The sequence below is a fragment of the Porites lutea genome, chromosome 1, assembly GCF_958299795.1.
Source record: "Porites lutea chromosome 1, jaPorLute2.1, whole genome shotgun sequence".
Classification (NCBI taxonomy): domain Eukaryota; kingdom Metazoa; phylum Cnidaria; class Anthozoa; order Scleractinia; family Poritidae; genus Porites; species Porites lutea.
In genome coordinates this window covers 55,913,516-55,932,794 of record NC_133201.1, presented here as the reverse complement: position 1 = coordinate 55,932,794, position 19,279 = coordinate 55,913,516, and the positions used below count along the sequence as shown (strand labels likewise).

At 39.8% G+C, this 19,279-nt stretch overlaps 3 protein-coding genes across 3 annotated transcripts in view; all 3 read right to left on the bottom strand.

Annotated features, from left to right (window-relative positions):
- LOC140922481 (DNA polymerase theta-like) overlaps positions 1-5,454 on the bottom strand; it is a 28,381-nt gene extending 22,927 nt beyond the window's left edge. The window contains exons 1-3 of the mRNA XM_073372464.1: positions 5,218-5,454; positions 2,446-2,844; positions 165-357 (exon numbers count right to left, since the gene is read on the bottom strand). Of these exons, the coding sequence (XP_073228565.1) occupies positions 165-357; positions 2,446-2,844; positions 5,218-5,349 (724 nt within the window). The 5' untranslated portion in view covers positions 5,350-5,454. The remainder of the gene's footprint in view (positions 1-164; positions 358-2,445; positions 2,845-5,217) is intronic.
- A 1,025-nt stretch (positions 5,455-6,479) lies between these two features.
- LOC140940138 (uncharacterized) lies at positions 6,480-11,203 on the bottom strand. Its single transcript, XM_073389039.1, has 2 exons — positions 10,903-11,203; positions 6,480-7,472 (listed from the first exon to the last, which is right to left on the bottom strand). The coding sequence occupies exons 1-2, from the start codon at positions 11,040-11,042 to the stop codon at positions 6,713-6,715; spliced, it is 900 nt and encodes a 299-aa protein (XP_073245140.1). The 5' UTR covers positions 11,043-11,203; the 3' UTR covers positions 6,480-6,712.
- Positions 11,204-13,792: 2,589 nt separating this feature from the next.
- Positions 13,793-19,279, bottom strand: part of LOC140922466 (DNA polymerase zeta catalytic subunit-like) — a 43,544-nt gene continuing 38,057 nt past the window's right edge. The window contains exons 29-34 of the mRNA XM_073372451.1: positions 18,608-18,798; positions 17,528-17,635; positions 16,667-16,786; positions 15,287-15,353; positions 15,029-15,190; positions 13,793-14,958 (exon numbers count right to left, since the gene is read on the bottom strand). Of these exons, the coding sequence (XP_073228552.1) occupies positions 14,818-14,958; positions 15,029-15,190; positions 15,287-15,353; positions 16,667-16,786; positions 17,528-17,635; positions 18,608-18,798 (789 nt within the window). The 3' untranslated portion in view covers positions 13,793-14,817. The remainder of the gene's footprint in view (positions 14,959-15,028; positions 15,191-15,286; positions 15,354-16,666; positions 16,787-17,527; positions 17,636-18,607; positions 18,799-19,279) is intronic.

The following is a 19,279-nucleotide window of genomic DNA, read 5'->3' as shown; positions in this document are numbered from 1 at the left end:
TTGTATATAATATGATAAAAGGAATTTTATACAACATTCTAAACTAAGTGTGTGAAAGGGGTACCATTTTTAAACAAAAGGTATAAAAAGGGGTTACTTTTCTTTGGGAACAGCCTCCCCTTCTATTAATAATCACTTGTAAGAATTTAATTTTCCTAACTCACCTCCAGTGAGTACCTTTCCTGTTCGTAGACAAGCAGCTTGCCACTCGAACATATGTGTGATCCCCATCTCATTGTACTTTCTCAGGACCTCAGGAGGGAGGCCCCAGGAGGATAGCTCCAAGGGGCTCCCAGAGTTGCTTACTTCAGGCTCCAGGATGCTCCTACTGAGAGACGCTGAAAGAGCCACTGATAGCTGACTAAAGAAAAAAATAGCAGATAGTAGTGATAAATAATTGTTATTAATTTATGATTATAAAAAACCTAGCATCATGATAAAGGATGCTAAAAATAATAAATGCCAAATCATTGACTAAACTTGGCATTACCATGTGACAGATACTTCAATAAAGGTAGTCAAGAAACTCCCAAAGCATAGGGATTAATTTGGAAATTGAAATAGCCCAAATGTGGAAGATGAAAAAAGAGACAGTTCCAATTTTTTTATTATTGTGACTGGCACTCACAGTATAACCAAAAAGGGACTATAGATAAATTCTTAAATGATTAAGTGAACTCTTTGGCACCTAAGACCCATTGTTTGGCCATTTGTTTTGGTAGTCAGGAAAAATAATTCAGAAAGTCATTAATAATTCATAAAGGAAAAACACAAGAAATTAATGTTTAATGAGTGTCGTAATATCTAATAAAGACACCCGTGGCTTAACGTTCAATTTTTTAGACCAAAATAAGCCCAAATCTAAGGGAAAGTTCATTTAATATGACAAGGGGGGGGGGGATGAAGATATTGAAACTCGAAGCTTGAAATTTTAGCAGCCCCCCTCGCTAGCGGTTCAATTTTTAGGAGCCCCCTCCTTGGTAGTCGAAAAAATTTCAGAGCCCCCCCCCCTCCTCCTTCAATTCCTTTGCTCCCCTGAAAAAAGATCACTAGACTGTATTAAATATATTTACCGTTATTGTCTTCAATGTTTTATACTATGACAAACTTGAGATACAGTTGTGATACAATTTTCTAAAGCATTTTTGGGATGAACAAGAGTGTAATAATTACTGAGACTACATTTGTTATATCTGTAAACCACATGATATAGCTGAGTTGCACAGGTCATTAAATTGTTGAGTTGAAAACCATCCGATCTGTATGATGATGTCATGTGTTGGTTTTGAAGTATACAAATTTTCGGAGCCCCCCCTCCTAGCGCAACAATTTTTTCAGAGCCCCCCCTTCGGGTGTCTAAAAATTTTCGGAGCCCCCCCTCAATATCTTCATCCCCCCCCCCTTGTTATATTAAATGAACTTTCCCTAAATATTAGTGCAGTAGTGAGTTGATCTATATCAGAGATTTTGAAGCTGTTCAAAAAACTCACAGTCGTGTATTATCAGGAGTAAAAACTCTTGGCTTCACCTCGTTTTTTAGGAACCTGATGTAAGTTATTTAAGCAATAGACTACACTTTATATGAGTTTACCGGCATGATAACCCATGCGAGATGTTGGGAGAACACCAGAAAAACTTGTAAATCATGAGCTGAGGCAAGTGATTTACAACCCAGAGTACTCAATCAATAAAAATCGGTATCAATAAAAATCAAGATTGATGACGGAAATTGGTGAAAATTGATAAACTAAAGGGCGGCAGATCTAAATTGTGCAAAAACTGGGAAAAATAAAAAACCTGAACAATACTGGCCATCCAAAGAAGACTTTAAAGCGCCTAGCAGGTTTTAAAGAAAAGATAAGATTTTTTAAACCTTTTTTTAAAAAAGTGATAATAAATTGTTTGATCCTTCAACTCTCAATTGCAACTCAATTGTCAACAAATTCACTGTTTGCAAGAAATCAGTTTTCATTTTTGGATGAACAGAAGAACAGATGTATCTTCCGATAAAAATCAATGGAATGGGTAAAATCTAATAGTATATTTATAAATCGATAAACGAAACGAGTGTGTCATCGATTCTACCGATTGATTGATACAGTTGATGTAAATCAGATCAGGTTTACCGATTTTTATCGATTTATTGATTGATAAATGAATACCGATTTTTATCGATTGACTACTCCGGGTTTACAAGCTTTTCGAGTGTTCTCCCAACATCCTAAGTGGGTTATCACGCCTGTAAACCCAAAGAAAGTGTGGTCTATTGCTTTTATAAAATAACTTTAAGTAAACTATGAGTTTACTGGGCCAGGCATAATAAACCATAGGTTTTTAACCAATCAGAATGCGCCTACTATCTTAGTTAGTTTATAAAATATTATATTATCTATATGACTTATGATAATGGCTTTACCTTTTGCTATCATGAGCAGCTTGATTCACCAAACTCCTTCTCAAAGCTTGTGACTTGTCATTGCTATTTTCAAATTTTTCGAAAGCACCAGTGACAGGAGAAAACACAGGTGAGTGAGTTGACAAAAACAGTGCCACATGTTCAGAGTCCTCAATAGGCGTAGAAATGCGCTCCCTGGCACGTCCAAACTTGTTCAATGCAGATCCATTCGTTTTGCTGCTGTTAATATGTGGAGAAAAGGCCTGAAGGGTCATCTTTGGTGTAATATTTCCTTCTGCAGCATCCTTTAGAGGCACGGTAACAGGAGATTGCAGAGCAGGGTTATGACAGAGATGTAATTGCTCCATTTTATCAACTTCTGACAATCCTGCGGCATCAAACTCAAACCCAAATGACAAGTTGAAAGAAGCACTTGGGGACTGATTCACCTGAAACAATGCAATTAATACTCATTAACTTAACTGTTTATTCAATCATTCCTAGTATCCATTTTATCAACATTAATTTCCTTAACATATTAAAACACTCTCTATGAAGTAAAAAAATGTAAGTTAAAGGTAAAGTCTGAAAACGAGCCGAACGGCCCATCAGTTCAGGGCTTAACGTGGTTTCCATGACATGAAATGACAAGGAGTATTTCTACTCCCCACTGGATGGGATGTGAGTCCCATCAACAGGGCTCTCCATGAGAGACAAAGTGGAGCAAAGCTTCTTGTTTAAGGAAAAACAACTGCATGGCAAGGCCAATGTACCCAACCCTACAGAACTGAAGTCTGAGTTGTTAGTAACTCAGCTGAGCCACCAAAACTTTAAAACACAAAGAAGTTTTCATATGAAAAGCATGTTCGTGTGCTCTAATGAGAATAATAGAGTGTAGAGAAAGGAAAAGATCTCTTTTTATGATGAAAAGGATTATTCTGTGCTGTAAGAAACATTGAAGGAAGCCCAATGCTGTAATCCTGTGAAATCCAGGGTGCCCAATAAAGAATTGATATGAAAAAGCCAGGAGCCCATCTCCTGAAAAAGCTAAGATTTCCAAGCCACCCAAGAGCAAGGCAAGGTGCCAAGGGCCACTGAGTGCTGCAAGAGCACAGCCATTGATGTAATGGCTGGGTTCACACCGGACTCTTCAAGTGCACTTGAAACTTACATTTGAAGTGCACTTAATAGACTAGACTTGTGTGTAAATGGGTTCTGTTTCCCTTTTCCTCACTTAGTTGACACAGAAACTTCAAAACCTCAAATTACCGAATTGCACTATGTCTTTCAAGTAAGGTCAAGACCTTCCTTTAGATTTCACTAAACCAATCAAAGCACAGGAAGTTTATTTATCAACGTGTCGATCATCTCGAGCCACAATTTTCATTCTCAAATGACCAAGCATGAAAGAGGATACTGATCTCCACAAAATATAGGTAGGTTTTTCTCAGTTCTGATTCATGAGTTGGTTCAGAAACTTAATGATTTCCTTTTTTATTTGACAGACACCACGTTAATGCAAGACTTGGCTGTGAAAACAAAATGACCTATGTTGCGCAAAGAGTGATTTCCCCGTTGTGCACTTCGTTGAATGCAGTTTATTCTTTTTTTCAACCAGTTCAAGCCAGCTTTTTGAGTCCACCTGCAGTAAGAAGCTGTCATAATTTACAAGATGAGTCAACCATATGACTCATGAAAGAAACAGAAACTAAAAGTCAATTCAACTACTCAAAGAAATTCAAGCAAACCAGAAAAGTGCATACGAAACAGAAGAAACAGAAGGAGAGCTCTAGCAAGAGTGGGGACCAAAGTATGAATAATTAAAGTGCTTATCGACTGAAGTGAGACTGAAGTGAATCTGGAGTGAAATTTTTGACAGGTATATAAAGAGCGGTTTGTTGAAAGCATCAGAACGTCACCTCAGCTTAAGAAAAGAATACAAACTCTGGAATACGATTTTAAAAACTTGAAGCAACAAGCTCAAAATACATGTACTGACGTGGAATGCTTTAAGAAGATCAAAGAGGATTTCCCCTACTTTGATTACTTCGATGAAACCATATCTGTCGCATTTTTGTACTTATTGTTTTGGCACTGCTCAAGAAGACTGTTGTCAATAAATGGAAAATCACACTTTGCAATAGTTCTAAGACTCTTGTCCTCTGAACATTTTGATTAAACAAATGCACAGCAGCATTTTCCCATTTAATTAAACTCCGGGAGAAAGATTAGTCCCGCGGCCGCCAAACCTGATCACTTTAACTTATGTGTCAACGCCATTTCTTAGCAAAAAGCTAAGTGCACTTTCAAGTGTTTTTCAAGTACACTTGAACTCAAGTGCAATTCAAGTGCACTTAAACTTAGTCCTAGTGTGAACCCACCATAATATCACAGAAATGAAGAAAACAACGAAAACATGTTTCTTGCACATGTACACTATCCTGCAGACTGAAACTCTGGGCAACGTTGAGTGGAATACAAGACATAAGACTTACATTTGAGCAATAATACACTGCCTTTAATTGCGTTGTAGGAAACAACAACCTTCACAAGTTGTCATAAATGAAATGGACAATTTCCCTGCTAGTAGAGGCCCCTTTCCCTGGTATTTGGCGGACGGAAGGAAATGATGTCTCTCCAACCCGCCAAGTACCAGGGAAAAAAGGCCTTTGCTAGCAGGGAAATGGATAATTTACTATTACTCCAAATCCCAAGTCAAGGAAGAATGCTGTGACACGCGACAAATTAACCTTGATCGATAATTTTGCAAGTGCTATGACAGCTTTATATCTTAAAGGGTGTATCTCTTGTATATATCTCACCTTGGATGAGTTGCGTCGGCAATCTTTGTCATCGTTTATTTGATGAACGTTGGGGATTCTTTGTTTGATAACATGGTTACTAGATCGTTCAGAAGTTCTCTTCTGCTTCCAGGTCTGCGACAGACGTCGCATTTTCACAAACCTTTGTCTTAAGTCATCATTTTTACAAAAATAGGAAGTGATCAAGTGGTGTAAACACTGACAAACGAAGATGTAGCGAAGGGAAAAATACACATAATGGACGCCATGTTTTTAAGTTTAAAACTCGCGCGCTTGAGGGACTGGTAACGAAGAATGGGAGGGAAATGGGTGGGGGTGGGAGGGGGAGGTGGGGGCCGGGAGGGAGAAAATAAATAGAACGTACATGTAAGTTGAAAACAGGACTTTTTAGCCTTTTTTGAGTTTGTCAGTTTAAAACACAACAACTTCATTCCCAGTCTCCCTTCCAGCCCTCTACTACTCCGTGCCAGGAATTCACCTGGGAAAACAGCTGACATTTTGCAACCCCACCACTGGTTTCCCCACGAAATGACGTCAGAGGAATGAGCGCAGAAATTCCATACTAATGACACGTCCCTACCCAGATCTGGGTAGTGGTTCTGACAGCTCAGGAGGGACTGACTTGCCTATGTGTAGAGCAATGCTCCCTCTCTCCGTTTTTCCTTTGTCGGGGGGAGGGTGCGGCTAAACGTAGGCTGGAGGGAAACAAACTACTGTTTTGAAGATGTGAATGTAAACTAGCAGAGATAAGCACACTTGAAAAATCTGAAATAATAATAATTATTACATTTGGTTTTTCTGTAATACAAAGAATTATGCTGATCTCAGAGGTGAGAAGGACAACACATCCTCAATCTGTATAATTCTTCAAATCATATACGGCCTTATCCAATAACAAAATTGCTAATCAACTTTGAGAGAGAGAGAAAGAGACCCCAAGAAAGAGACCCCAAGATGATATATACAACTCCAATTAATAGTGAAAATCACCCCATAACAGGGAAAAATTCACTGAATAACAGAACAAAGGAATATGATTTTCAATTTTACAAAGGATAGTTTCTAGGCTTTCAGTTGAACAGCTAACAGTCTTCGGTACTTTTGTCCTGTCTCAACCCTTTTTGGTTTTTGCTGAGTTTTCCAGTTTGGGCCTCAAAAGAAAAAAAGAAAGAAAGAAAAAATAGAGAAGGTTGGTGTATGTAGTTAGGTTATCAGTGAATATCTTACATCAAGTTGTTTATTAATAATATTTATTTAACACCATAAGTTTTTTTCATAACCATACTTTTAATCTTAAAACTATTATTTACACGTATATGATACACATTTACCCTGCGACAGACTGACATAGTTTTTACATAAAGCAGCTAATTTAACCAAGATTTTTTTCATGTCCTAACATTAGTAGTTGTTCCCTATGTTTGTTTTCCGATCCAGTCGTTAGCATACATGTGTACACACTGCGTGCTACTTAATTGCTGGTTGAGTATCTTAATCACTTATTAGCAACTTTCTCTTCTCCTAAACAAGACAATAGCTGCTGTCTATATTCCATAATATCTTCATAGTGTCCTGATAATGATAGTATGTCATTGTTTCTCTTAGCTTCACGATGAAACTCAGGAGTCTTTAGTTCATACCACTTGGGCTTAGGACCCCTTATTCTTTCAAGTTCATCATGACATTTCTTTTTTAGGAGCCTTTCCTCCTCCAGACGTAATCTATCCAACTTCAACCGGGCTAGTTCTTCCTGATATGGAGTTGCCAAGGCACTTAAGGTTCGCGATGACAACATTTGATTTTCGGCATTTCTAAAAACAGACAAATCAAAATCCCTGATTGGCGTTTTTGTAATGTCTTCAGTAGGATCACTTGCAATGTTTCCCTCTAAAGAAGTCTTCAAAACAGCCGCTTTTAAAGGTCGCCTACATGCCATTTTTTCAATGTTAACAGGAGGGCTTGTCATGCGATGAACTGGATTTATAAACCAGCTGTCTGAATTAATGCTGCCATCCAGGAACATATCTTTTGAATAGTTTTTGTCTTGGAGTCTTAATAATTCTTCTTCAGGGCCATCATCAAATTCTGACAAATCCAGAGCTAAATCATCTGGATCCAACTCTTCATCTGAAGATTGGTGAAACTCTTGGAAGCTAACTGATTGCCGTGAAGGAGTTCTCGTGTTCTGGCGAGTTGACTTTCCTGTGGTTGATATGGTCATCTCCGAGTTGGTGCGATAATTCTGTGGTTTTATCCTAGATAGTGAATAAAAGTAACGTCAGCAAAGTAAGATTTTGTTAACAACTCACCATACACAATTTTATGTACATTTTTTAAATAAACTTTCATTTTCCGTAAAAATATGTGCAGTAATCTAAACTTGCTGTAAGTAACTGACAAGGAAAATTAGGGCTGAAAATTGAGAACTATTTGAAAACTTTGTCAAGGGTGGCAAAATCTTAAGACCTGCCAGGATGCTGACCTGCAGTTTAAAATCCAAGACTAAAGACCAAAGAGCTCAAGACTCTGAGACCAAAATCAACACACACACACCCATGCACACACACACAAATGAGACCTACCACACAACATTTTCTGAGACCCATAGATGATAGGGTGTAGTGTCATGTAAGTTTGGGGAATTAGCTCCTTTGTATGCGTTTTGTGAACTAGTTGTATATATGTTATGAATATTTACTGTAAGTGATGGCACTTAAAGAGTGGAAATTAATTCTTTAAAGGTTGTTAGTTGTATGCTCTTAACCAGCATTCGAATTTCCATAGTTTCCATTGGGAATTCCACAGTTACATTTAATACACCCCTTTAAGAGAAGATTTCTGCAAGAGAATCTGTTTTGTTTTAGAATTGCAAGAACACAACTGAAGACTGCACATAAAATTTGTGACATTTGAAAACCAAGAATAGTAGACAAGAAGAAGGTTAAATTTGACTCAAATTTTGGGAACCCATTTTATAACCTCCTGCTTTCTGATCATTATTTTCTAACTAGACATCACTTTAAATGAGAACAAAAATAATTATGTAAGCTACATAATTACATACTTGTACCATATTGGGGCAAAACAAATTATGCCAGTCAGTTTTTAAAAAAAGGTTAGTAATATTATATCTTCAAAAGTAGGTTGAGTTTGATTGTCCAGGTGAACGTAGTCGTGAATAGGACTGTTGTTGTTGACAGTGACTGACGTTTCGACAACCTGTGCAGTAGTCATCTTCAGAGTCAAAGTGAGTTGTATCACGTCAGTTGATGGTATTATACTCTGGTTATTGATTTGATTGGTCAATTATGTCGTGATGTTATTGGTCGTCTGTCAGTTAAGCCGTGATCATATTGGCTATGAAGACTCGTAATCAGTAATTGGTGCATTTCGATCCGTCTATTGTTTGTCAAATTGTCATTCTCTCGTAGTTAGTTTTGCTTGATCTCGTCAATAAGTCGTTTGTACAGCGCTGGTAACTGTTGGCTACAATTCAGTGGCGTTTGTTCTAAGTTAGTAAACCAGCTTTCTAAAGTAAGACATTGATAGTAGTCAGTAGAATACGTTATACATGTCGCAGAGTCCCAGTCAATTTGATGTTTCGTCTTTAAATGGTGCTCAGCAATGTGATTGTTGACGTCACCATTCTTCGTCGCTTGTTTGTGTTCGGTCAGTCGCATGCTTAAGTTTCTGCTGGTTTCACCAATGTAAGAAGCCTGGCAGTCGCAGCATTTGATCTTGTATACTGTTGTTGTGACTAGTTCACCAAGGAGATCGAAGAAAATGGTAAGATACCTTTTCTAGACTGCTTGGTCACTTGCGCCAACAACAAACTAAAAACGACTACTTACAGAAAACCGACACATACCGATCAATTACCAGACAAGTCTTCGTACAACCCGATCTCTCACAAGGCTACTACTATCCGGACTCTGACGAGATGAGCGCAACTAGTTTGCGACTCACTTGACAGCCTACAAGACGAGACTGATTATCTTAACAACGTTTTTAGTAAGAACAATTACAACACGGACTTTGTTAGACGTAACACTCACAGTAACACTGATTCCAACGCTCAGACCAACTCTGGCCCTGTTACGACAGTGACTATACCACACATCAGAGGCGCCTCTGAAACTATTGCATGTATATTGCAACCTTATAATATACGTGTTGCACACAAACCGATAACCACTTTACGTTATAACATAGCGCGCCTGCTTGCCCTATATAAGTCCTATTGAGCCGCTATGAACAAAATCTTTATTTACGCACAATAAGATGACGTAAACATTTTGTTTTACCTGGCTGCAGAGTTGTCGCCTTTTAAGCTGCAGTGCAGTTTTCCTTCTCTTTAAAATATGGAAGAAACCAGCGAAGAACTGCCCAATTTTTCTATCGGCATTGACCTTTTAGGTCCTGATCCAACAAGCAGCAAAAATAGAGCCGAATTAAAAAAACTCGCATGTTGCGCGTTTCGCAAATTTGTCGGAAGACCAGCTGCAGCAAATTTTGGCCAAAAGAAATTCACTGGGAACAGAACAGACACCAACTGGTCATCAACAACATTAAGAGGTTAAATTTCCGTCTTTATTGTTGTTTTTAATTTGTTATGCACTTTTGTTATCTCCGGACAATCCGACTGAAGCAGGAAGATTTCTCTCGCAATAACAACACAAATTACACAAGAAGACATAAATTTATTACTCACAAAAACAACTGCTGCCAGGTCTTCTCAAGAAGCCGTAATGACCAGCCAATGTTTGTAAATAAATATGAGTTTAAGGAAGGATGACAGTCGTCTTCGCTAAAAACATGTTTTCTGGATTTCGCCGAGCAAAACGTAAACATCTTTTCAGCAAATTCAAACCATACTCCACGACTTCTTAGGAACATGTTTAGAGTATTTTAACTTTAGGTGAACTTTAAGACTCTTTTACCTTTGTTTCTGCTTAGTTTCCATTGATCGTTAACGAATAAAGAAGCAAATTTTCTTTCTCAGTTTTACAGAAAAGCTACAGAAAGAATATTTTCATTCAAACTAGATGATTGTGCTGTGTTCGTAATCAGCCAATAGAAGCGTTTGTTATTGTGTAGCGCGTTACGAGAATTTTGTAGTTAATCAAAAAGCAAGCATTTTTGTCAGCTATGTTATAAAATAATTTGCTAGAGTTGCACTAGGCTATCGCCTCGTGCTACTCTTACGTATCTTTCGTGCTCTCCAAACTTCCCCCATGCATCCATAACTCGATATACGCACGCTAAGCATGAACAAATTCTTAAGCGACTGCTTACTAAATTGTCAAGGACAAAGACAAACCGGAGGACAGACAGGGAGCACTATACAAGATCAAATGCTGCAACGTAGTTCTAAAGTTTCCAAATCAAGTTGTTTTATAAAGGGTCTATTGAGTCTAAATCAGCAACCTCATATACAGCAAGGCTCTAGGTAATGAAAAAGTTGTAAACTTAAACAATAAAAATAAGAAACTTTGCAGCATGAACAAGAAACTGAACTACACTGTGGAGAGTTTGTTTTCAGCAAGAGGATTGCCCACAGAGCCCCGTTAACTTTTACCACACAACTAGAAGAAGTGAGTACTGTTTAAAAGACACAAGAAGGCAAATCGGAGAAATCTGAGTTTAAAAAATATTGTAAGCTTGTATATAACGAACACAGCACACCTGAATGGAGTTCGCCGACCTCTCAGCAGGAAATCTTCATCGGGATTTCGCTTTGTTGTTCCTCTGGAGGGTAAAGGTCGTAAGTTATAAAATGAATCTTTCTCTGAAGGTTTCCTCTTTGCCATACTACTGATAAACATCGTGATTTGTGGTTAAAAGTTCAGACAAATCGAAGGCTGTAAATGACAGAGCACTGAAAACACAACAAAACTCCAGGGCAGCGTCTGTGACCCTTACTTAGCAACCAAGCTGTGGAACCAGGCTTCAGCTGCATCGAGACAAGGCTTGGTGGCTTAGCGGAAAGAGCGGGACATGACTTTATCGACTTTGTCACTACAGCAAACAAAACCAAACGAAAACCGCAAAATCTGTAAAAAAAAAAAAAAAAGCGAAAGAAACACAGACTTCAACGATCGAAAAGGGTAAATTAAATCTAGTTTTTGGTCCTCTCTAGAAGAAGTATATGGACTTGCTAGACTTCATGCAGACCACTAGACTTGCTACAAGTCCAAGGCGTAAAACGGCCAAAAATCTAGTCTATAGCCTTAAAAATTGAAAAATTTTAACCGTTACCGTAAATAGGGTAAAAAAGACTTAACTGTAAAAGAAATTGTTTCTTAGATTTGTTAATTTTAAGGAAGGTGCTAAACTCACTATGGTTGCGTTTTTTATTTCCCGGGTACTTGGACTCCGTACGCACGTTAGGCCAAGCGCCTTTTAGGTGTTGACCTAGACCTTAGCTCCTTTTCCGCCACTTTCTCGGTGAACGAATTTTTTCCATAGAAAAAATCTGGCTTCTTGCTGGGGATTAATATTTGAGATTTTCAGGAGGTCGTGCCCTCGAAATGCTAGTGAAACAACACGCAGAGATGCCACTGTTTGTAAAACACGTTGCCGGTAAACAACAATTCCCTGTTTTTCTGTGACGCTACGGTAGACATTGCCATGCCTAGTCCCTGTACGTCGTCTTCCCACGCAATCTCGGTCAGGGTATTTCGGTGGAGTATCTGAGAAAAAAACACTCCTCGCACACGTGACCCGAAACGCATTTGCCGCGCGGAATAATGAGGCCTACAGAGAAGGCAACGGCAGACAGTCGTTCTGTACAGTCCTTCGCTATCATTCAAAACAGTGGACACAGGCATTTTGTTGTTGGCCGTTTTCACACTAGAGCTAGAAATGGATTGTCCGTCTGAGACTAGCCCGTGTACAGTTGTCCCTCTTCCCCACAGACACCCCTTCTCCGATTTTTTCTGAGGGGAGGGGGCGGCTGTACAACGGATAATCCATCTTCAAACTGTCCGTCAAAAATGACGGATAAAGTCAGGCGGATTGTTCATTCAAAATTAAAATCATTTCATTTTCAAATTAAGACGTACTACCTATCTGACTCGAATTGCCAAACGGATAACCCTTCTCACACGAATAATCCATCTCTAATGTGAAAACGGCCATTTCTGTTATAAATGAATGTTGATCCCCAGCCTTGAGTTGGGCGCTCGCGTGTCTGCTTTTGCTTTTTCACCAAGACTATTTTCACATTGACTATTGACATTTCTATACGTAAAATAATATTAGAAGTAGAATACTTTATAAAAAGTGTGATCTATGAAATGTTAAAATTTTTCAAAAGAATAGCTTATTTCATCCCGCGATGATTCTAAGACCTATATTTTGCTTTAAAGGTAGAAAAAATACACGTTGATTATTTATTAACCCTTTGAAACAAAAGAAATTAATTATTAACTTTTTCGTTAACCGTAACTGAAAAAAATTAACCGATAGCCGTAAAAGAGCCAAAATTTTAGCCGATAACCGTAAACCACCACCCCATTGAGACCCTCCCTCAAGAGTTTCTGAGCGAGTAGAACGAGCTTTTCAGGCTGCGGGCGAAGGACTTTTTCGAAATTCTAACAGTCCTATGATCACGTGTGCATTTAATGTCCAGCACTTTACGCAGAGTAAGAAAATGAACACGTCCGCAGAAAGGTTGCTTTGCTTTATAAGAGAGGCAATGAATTTCCTTTGTAACGACCAGTACAGTCAAAACGACTTTGGAAATTATTTCGCAGTTGAGTTTTGAATATCACCACGTTATTTCACCAAGTAGCAGCAGCTTACAGCAACCTCGTTCTCAGGGAAAGAAAAAAGAACCTGGAAACGAGGTTGGCGTAGCAGCCTGCCTCAAGAAAGAACAATAGAAGCTAGACTAAAGGTGCGGGGAGGAGGAGGAGGGGGGCGGCGGTTGTAAGAACCGTGAAGGCAGGGAAAGACAGTGGTGCCAGCGTTGCAATTCTTTTCCTCAACTTGAATATGGTTCTTAGAAATTCAGCGCCGGGAGTGTTTGCCCACATTTAACAAAGTGAGTTGAAATAATCGCGATAAAGACCGAAAAAACGCAAATTCATTTTTGAAGCGACGTTTTCGCTGCCGTCGCGTCGTCTGATCAGAAAGTCCCTGCTAACTGGGTTTTGGACGACTAGGCCAAGGCCACAAAGGTCTGCTTAAGAAGGGCATGCACTGTACAACCACCGTCATGTATAGACGTACCGCAAACCGCTTCATGACCTTCATCGTTCTGGCCAACACTCAAAGTTACCAAATATGGAGTCAAATGTGCTATGAAAGAGGTTTCGTTTGAATGCTCACAACATAGAACTTCATTCTAACACTCCACAGTTTTAGGGTCAGTTATGGAAACATATGATCCAAGCAGCCTAGTCCCTAGGCGTTCTCGGTTCGGTCAATCCTGGGCTCTACCGCAAGCTCTACCGTGAGCTGTACTGCTCGCTCTTTCCCAGACTTAAAGCGGACAACGGATCAAGAGAGAACGCCTAGGGATCCGGAGTAAGCTGTGATTCAAGCAAATTGAATGACTGAGCGGCCTTTTAGCTGCTTTAATAAACCTTTATTCCTCTCATAATAAATATTAATAGATATAAATATTCATTACTTTGTTTTAAAACACTGCTTACACAATAGACCTTGACCGAAGGCGATTAGGGGACATCCAGAAGTAGCTACCATAACTACTCGTATGCGCTGGTTACAATTAAATGAGCTATGTGACAAAATTTATCTAAACTCAGACCGTTGAAACGGCCGCCAGATTGAGTTCAAACATGAAAAGAAGGTACAAAAAACATAGCAAATAAAAAAGGAGACACGGATGGACAAATTTGAACAAGATTGAAACGGATTACAATTGTAGTTTTTGAAAACTTGCTAGCCTAACAGTTTTTCAAAATGTATTTCTGTTGTTTGTAACGTTTGATATAATACCAGGGAGATATATTTGTTTGACAAAAAGCCGTGATCTTGCCATTTGTAGCGAATAAGGACGGGTAATTAGTATTACTGATCAACAAAACGAACTAGCCAGCCTTGACACAACCCCTTTAACCCAGGATTAGAAAAGCCTACGAATAAAGCCACCTCTCATCGCTCCCCCAAGCGCTAGGGACGTTTCGCGGTGCGTCGACGAAGAATGAGACTGACAAAGAACCCTCAATGCGTTTCCGTCATCACGTGACCCTGAGAGACCGTAGGTTCGCAAGACGGCTGCTGCATTTGCAGGCTTGGATTGGAGCTCACCAGTCTTCAGACAACCAGGCCCTCAGTTATTTCCTATTTTTCCTTGGTGTTTTGAATAGTCTCCTCAAATATATAGAAAACTCATAAAAAAATTGGCAGCCGTATTTTACCGTAGCCAATTTCTTTGGCTCATATCAGATCTGTAATGTGTTAATACTATATCTGTCACTATTCTTTAATATTTTTCCATTCAAGGCGAAATTTTGTAATTTCTCTTCCTGCATAGCATAGGTGGCTGGTTAATGTTCCCTATAAGGTTACTAGAGACAGCTCGAAAACTACATCGGTCATACTTTTTACCACTTATATCATTTCACTGTGTTAAAAGCTTTCCAGAATCTTTCTTAGGTGCTGGGATGACTTGAGGTCACGTGTGCACTGTACGAGCTTGTAAAAAACAGGGCAGTCCAGAGACACACAGCACAACTTGCTATCACGTGACCCACTGCAGCTGTAACAGATCTGCAAAGTAAAGGAGAGGTTGTTACAAGTCACATAGGTTAAATGTTACCCGCATGACGTCATAGCTTACCTCTGACAAGTGCTGGTGAGTCCGTTCCCATCCGCGCATTCGGTTCATGAGAGTAACAGCTGACATCTGAGGTTTGGCTCGACATTTACTGCAGAGATCCGTAGGAGTTAATTCCTGGCAGACGGGACACGTCATGGTAGAAAAGTACTGAGAAATAGTTCCCTATTGAGATAAGGATATAAGTATGACAAGGCCTTACATTCTCAGTTACGCCTCAAATCAACGAGAAACAAGAAATACAAAAAAGTATTCAGAAACCTTTTTCTTGTCTCCCAAGACTGAAGGCAGCTGTGCTACACGAACAACACGAGGGAGCTCTGCATACCTGCAAAACAGTAAACCAAACAGATCAGTATAATGCTATCATTAAGCGCGCGGTTGATTTTCTCACCTTGAAATTTATTTGAACGACGTAAGGTCATTTATGATCTAGTTGTAAGCGTATACGGCGAGCGGAAAGCGCTGTAGTTTCGTTGTTTATGATCACGAAATTCAGTAGCCGCCGTTTCTTACGTAGATACCTCTGGTACCAGCACTAAGTGGGCGACTAACAGAGGGGTTTGCCTTATGGGGAGTCAAGACTGAGTGTCCATTCAGATAAGGAGGTATCGATTTTTTTTTAAAAAAAAGAGTTGACTATATTACAAAAACCACGGCTCAAATATTAATCGGTTGTTCTAATTTGCTACGTGGGGCACATTTGTAGTTGTGGCGGTTTTTACGCACGCGACACAATCAATCTCACGTAAATGACACTACACATTCCCAGTCCCAGCCCCTCCCCCACCCTACATACAATAGGGGGCTTTAGCAAAGTCGTTTTTCAGCGACGCAACCAAATTTGTACTGCTAAGTGTCTTTACTGGTATAGAGACGATTTGCTTGAAAGTTTGGGCAAAACCACAGTCCAAGAATGTATTACGTGCACTACAGGTTGACGTTCGTCGTTCAAAAACGATGATTTGCTTAAGATTCCGCAATGCTAAACGCGTGCAACCCGCAATTTTTCCTGAGTTTGAAAATTCTATTTAGCCTGTTCCAGGCGTTAAGATTGTGGGGACGGCGCAAAAAGATGTGAGCAGGAAAAACGAACAGCAAGATCTCCCTGGCTCCCTCTCCCTCTCTATTTTTCCCCCGCTCTCTGACTTCGTGCCGCACTCCAACATCTGAAAGCTTGGAACAGGCTACATTGTAGTGGGTGAAAAAGGGGGAGCTGCAACTCATTTCTAAAACAGCCGCACTGCGTTTTGAAGTCATGCTGAAAATTCGGACAATAACGGAGTATTGCATTACTGTCTCAAGGACTTTAGTCCCCCATTGTGACAAGTTTATACAAGAAACGCGAGACGCGTGCTGAGCATTAGCTAGCTCATAAAATACAGTCGAACCTCCACTAATGGTCACCTCTCCGCCAAGGGGCACCTCTCTACAACGGCCACTTTTGTGGCGGACAGTTTATACATTGACTCTCGTTTAAACCTCTCAACAACGGCCACTTTATTCTGTCCCCAAGGTGGCCGTTGTGGAGTAGTTCAACTGTAAGATAGCCAAGCGTCGGAAACTTTGGCCTGGTTACGTGACAACAAGACAGATTTGTATTGCTATGTGATTTGGACCGCATGTAGAGAGTTCACTTACCAAGTAAATACGTCCATACCAATGAGAGAGAAGACGCGATTGAGCGGCGGCAAGATTTGTTTGGTAATGTAATATGAGGCGTTTAAGCGAAGACCGGGATCTTGAAGGACTTCATGGGGTCTGTGGACGAAAAACAGTCACTAGGACATGGCAACTCTACGAGGGCAGGGGAAGAGTACTCAACAAAATTCTGTATGAGGGAGGCTACGCCCTGAGGTCCAACCCCTTACCCTTTTATATACCACTTTTTACAAACAAGGTACCCTTTTCGCATGTCCATCTTTGACAAATGGTATCCCTTTCACATACTGGTTTAGAAAGCTGCATCCCTTTTAACTCCTGTAAATACACCGTCTTTTAAATATGAATAAATCGTTAACCCAGAAAGTTTTCTTGCTGTTTTACACATCGATAAAATGTACCTGTTAGCTCTTTAGGTCCTATCACGGAAACCCGTCGTTTCGATACAAACTCAAGAAGTGAAATTGCACAAAAATTTTGTTCACTTTAAGCATAGTTTGCAAGTGAACAAGAAAAACATTTTGGGTAAATATCTTCGTTCTTTAAGCCAAGGACGTGCAACTATTTAAACCTCGAATGAATAAACTTGTATCGAAACAACTCTGTATCGAAACGACCAGTAACCCTTATCACAGACCGCAACCACAAATTTCCCTACCCTTTTATATACTTCAACTAGTGAAATCCCTACCCTTCCATATAACTGAGGCCTGACAAAGATACCCCTTTCGGGCGGAGCCTCCCCGTATAGGCCAGCATAGGGAGTACCCCCTGGGCTTTATACGCTGTACGTTGAAATCAGCTAATTAAAAGAAAAAAGAAACCGGTGTGCAAACTGACCGCCTCACTAGCTGAATTAAAGGTAATCCGGGACTACCGTACACCACAACATACGGAACTCTTTCCCCCACTCTGGGTTCTGATCGGCGATCTTCTCTGAGCATGCGTCTGGAAAAAAAAAAAAAAAAAAACAGAAAAATTATTATCTTATGTTACCTTCTGGTAGCCCCGGTCAAGGACACATTAACGAGTAAGCAAGGAGTTATAGGTAGCTTTCATTAGATCAGCGCTTAGACTGCACGCAATTTATCACGCGCTTATAATCCACAATCTCTTTCACTGACTTTCGTTCGCTCTCAGAATTATAAGAAAAGAAGATATCTTGTTTTTTAGTGTACAGCAAAGTTTGATAAATTCTCAAAGCTGGCTAGTGGGCATGACGGATCATTGTCTTCACTTCGGATCAGCACTTTGAAGCGGTGGTGAAGCTTGAGTGTGTCATTGATACCAAAGGCTATGCCAGCGACATTCTAAGTTCCTGGGAAGTTCTACCAAGTAAGACTGGTTTGGGGAGAAGAATAAACAGACAAAGAACAGGTCCTGACCTTATTTTCAATTTTTTAAACCTTTCTGAGGGATGGAGAAAAAGAGATCTCTTTCTTGTTGTTGTTGCTGCCATAAATGCGACACATGGCGCGATGAGAAAAGATGATATAATAGGGAGCTTTAGCATTGACGACGGCGATGGCAGCGAAAACGTCACTTTTAAAATGAATCGCGTTATATCAGACTCTGTCGCGTTTATTCCAGTTCGCTGAAAATGTCAACCTTGGAGTTGATTTATTGGGCACCACACTCAAGTTTAGAAAGAGAAAGAAAAATTCGTCGTTTACGCTTGTTCGCTTGTTTACGTCCTCCATAAAACGTGGAATTAGGCATTTTCAGGTCGTAGACGTGCGGTGAGGGCAAAGAAATATACAAAAAACTGTGATGCATGTGCAAAGTTGTTGTTTTACTAATAAAACCAATTACTTTTTTGCCGTTCACCTTGCCGTCATCGTTGTCGTTGCTAAAGCTCCCTAAAAACAAAGCAACAGTAGTAGATGGTATTAATTCCCCATTCTCTTTCTTCTTTCTTACCGCGTTAACTCCAGAGCCGGAACACATGCACCAGGCTTGTAGCTCTTCATGCCGCGGTATTCTTTGGCGAACGTGAAGTCCTGGATACTAGCGCGTCCCTCCATAAGCTTTGAACATTGCCGCTGAACATATTTCTTTACCAAAGACAGGTCACGTGTCTCAAACAAAGTCCGCAACGATTTTTCTAGAATCTGAGGATTCAGGAAAAAGTAGTTAGAAAACAGTGCAAAATAGCAACAATTGTTACTTTCATAGACAGACAATGCAATAAACTGGTTGCAGTTGCCAGTATAACAAACAAGAAGGAAAACACTGCTCTTTATATACAACACAAAAACTTGCTTACTGTTCGTACGTCAAAATTTTGTAGTTTCAATTCTTTTTTGCGAAAAACCGAACAGATGTTTTGGTCCTGTGCAAACATAAATATATGCAAAAAAAAAGCCATGGGGTAATTACTAATAGCAACCGTCTTGAGCGCATTCAAAATAAGCAAAAGACGACTGGTCTAGGGTGTCATTGCGGGAAGTCCTCGACAACAGATTGTCAAGAACACACCTGCGAACTGTTGCTAAGAAAGCAGTCATCTCAGCAACAGAAAAATCTCCCCATGTGGGCATGCAACATGTAGCACGCTAATGTTGTCTTTTCCTGCCTAGCCTTTTTTTTCAG